A 2,500-nucleotide genomic window follows, 5' to 3' on the forward strand; every position below is an offset into this window, starting at 1 on the left:
CTGTTCCACAGTGGATTTTTGGTCCATCAACAGGTGTTGACTTGGATCCAACACAGATAATAGTGGCGGACCCTGAGGCAGATGCAGATTTCCGACAAATGGCAGATGTGGACTTGGGTCCTGCGCTGATGGATAAGGTCTGAGTGTGTCTGTCTGCTCGGAGGGGAACCGTCTGGGTGTAGCGGCTCCACCGCTCTCCAAACTGCTGCTGTCCGATGGGCCAGGAGTCGCGCACCCTCATCCGGGGGACGTCTCTGAGCACGCTTCCCCCTGTCCCCTCCCGACCACCATCTTTCCATCTTTCCCGCATAACCACTTTCTCTGCCGTCCTCTGTGGGTAAGGTGGAGAGGTAGTGTGGAAAGGTGACATGATTGGTTCAGCTGCTGGTGGGACAGACAACCGGGCCAATCGCTTCGCAGATGGCGAAGAACAAGAGTTGGAGCCCGGACAGGGCTTGCCAGGAGATGATGCCCTGAGAGGATAGGGTCTGGGCTCATGATTGACAGGGCTGTTAAGAGGAGAAACCTTGGACAGGACAGAGGAGGAGGAAGAGGAGGACGGGGAAGAAGGAGAACCAAGGGACGTGGACGGGGAGGACGCTGAGACAGGGGACGAAGAAATGGATGAGTTGAGGGAGGAGGGCAGCGGCGGAGGGAGAGAGGCCGGACGTGCCTGCCTGCGCGTCTCAAAGGCAGATATGATCTTCTTCACGCTGCCAAACATGTCCGCCGCCCCGGGGGTTACTCTCACAGTCTCTAAACGGACAGGAAGTCTCACAAACAGGAAGTAGACGATGACTTTGCCCACATCTTCCTTACAAGGTTAGCTTAGCAACAGCCAGACAGCCACAGCATAGACTGAAGCAAAGAAAGCCTTCTATTTAACCGTTTCCTGTGGTAGACCAAATGGAGTGGTGGCGTGTGAATCTCGGGTAACTGAGAGACGGGGTGACTCCCAACATAGGGCAGCACTAAAAAAAGAGCAGCCAAGTGCAGATTGTTCCGGCGCCGCTCTGAGAGAGAGAGGGTCCGCATAGAGCAACAGGTGGATTGTCAGTCTGATTTACAGCATAAGTCAGCTCTCAGTCACCATCCATTTCTGGGTCAGAGCTCACACCCCCCCCCCCACACACACACACACTTGAACTCACCGGCCTGCCGTCTCACACACACAGCTACACAAAACGGCTCAGTTTCATTCAGAGTGTGTGAGTTTGTATGTTTGTGTTTGTGTGTCTGTGTGAATGTGTGTTCGATTGTAAGTGGAGGCTCCTCAAAATCCCAATCACAAGGTCTCCCCTTAGCTGGTCAGTCCTAATCCGGCCCCTTAATCTGCTCTAATCCCAGTAATAAAGCCAGTCCACGCTGCGTCTGCAGAATGTCTCAAGGATTATGGTAATCTGAGCCGGATGGGTGTGGTCGTCACTCTCCGCAGGTCCTTCCTGTAATCCCAAAATTCCTCCGGACGTGATGCATCAATATGGAGGCCCAACTCTCCCCACAGACGTACAGCAACATTGGCCTCGGATTCCCCAGGAAATGAATTCCGTATGTGGATGGTCTGCAGGATAATTGCTGGCTCGGCAGGGACTGGGTTTAAGACGGAGCTGTGTCTCCTGTGGCTACCACTCTCCTTCTGTGGGGTAGTGTGTGTTTTTCAGTTGTCCCCTCTTGGGACATTAGCATTTTCTAAAGACGCACACACACATATACACAAAGGCACACACATATACAAAAACAAAATACACAAATGCTCACAAAAGTCCCTCACACAGACAAACCTACCCACATACATACAATGTGTCTCTCTCATGCTCATGTACAACAAACACACATGGACACACACACAGAAACATACACAGCCAAATTTCGGTGATAGGCCAACACAGCCACTCTTTCATTCCGTTCCCCGCCTACTCACGGTCTCGGCCAATCACACGGCACTCTGCATTCTCTGCCCACCCACTCTCCACATGAATGGCAAAAAGTTTCCATTGTCCCCCCACTAATGAAAACAATCTATCTGTGTGTGTGTGTGTGTGTGTGTGTGTGTGTATGTGTGAAGGCATGTGATTTGAAACGTGTGTAATGTACAGTATATCAGCATGGCATGATCTTGGTTTTTTCTATGTGTGTCTATAAAAGCATGCTATCATGTGTCATTTTTGCATGCGTTCACACACATGGCACATAGGACATGCACGACAGTGTGTGTGTTTGTGTGTGTGTGTGTGTGTGTGTGTGTGTGTGTGTGTGTGTGTGTGTGTGTGTGTGTGTGTGTGTGTGTGTGTGTGTGTGTGTGTGTGTGTTTGTGCGTCGGAGAGAGAAGTGAGCCAACAGAAAAGCCCATCCGGACTCCCCCAAACACTGGAGCAGGAGGCTCAGCTGATCAGCCTTCCTTCCCCCCAGTGACTCACTGGGAGAGGGGAGGGGCTTGTAAGACTGACAGCTCTCCAGAGGTGCGATCAGGCTCCTGTCTTGCACAAGCATGCTATTATGT

General features: G+C 51.7%; 1 protein-coding gene across 1 annotated transcript in view; it reads right to left on the reverse strand.

Moving 5' to 3' along the window:
• The window catches only part of zgc:153012 (uncharacterized protein LOC777626 homolog), a 20,841-nt gene that overhangs the window by 7,969 nt on the left and 10,372 nt on the right, over window positions 1-2,500 (reverse strand). The window contains exon 3 of the mRNA XM_062517180.1: window positions 72-814. Coding sequence (XP_062373164.1) covers window positions 72-814 — 743 coding nt within the window. The remainder of the gene's footprint in view (window positions 1-71; window positions 815-2,500) is intronic.

The sequence above is a fragment of the Sardina pilchardus genome, chromosome 16, assembly GCF_963854185.1.
Source record: "Sardina pilchardus chromosome 16, fSarPil1.1, whole genome shotgun sequence".
NCBI classification, from domain to species: Eukaryota; Metazoa; Chordata; class Actinopteri; order Clupeiformes; family Clupeidae; genus Sardina; species Sardina pilchardus.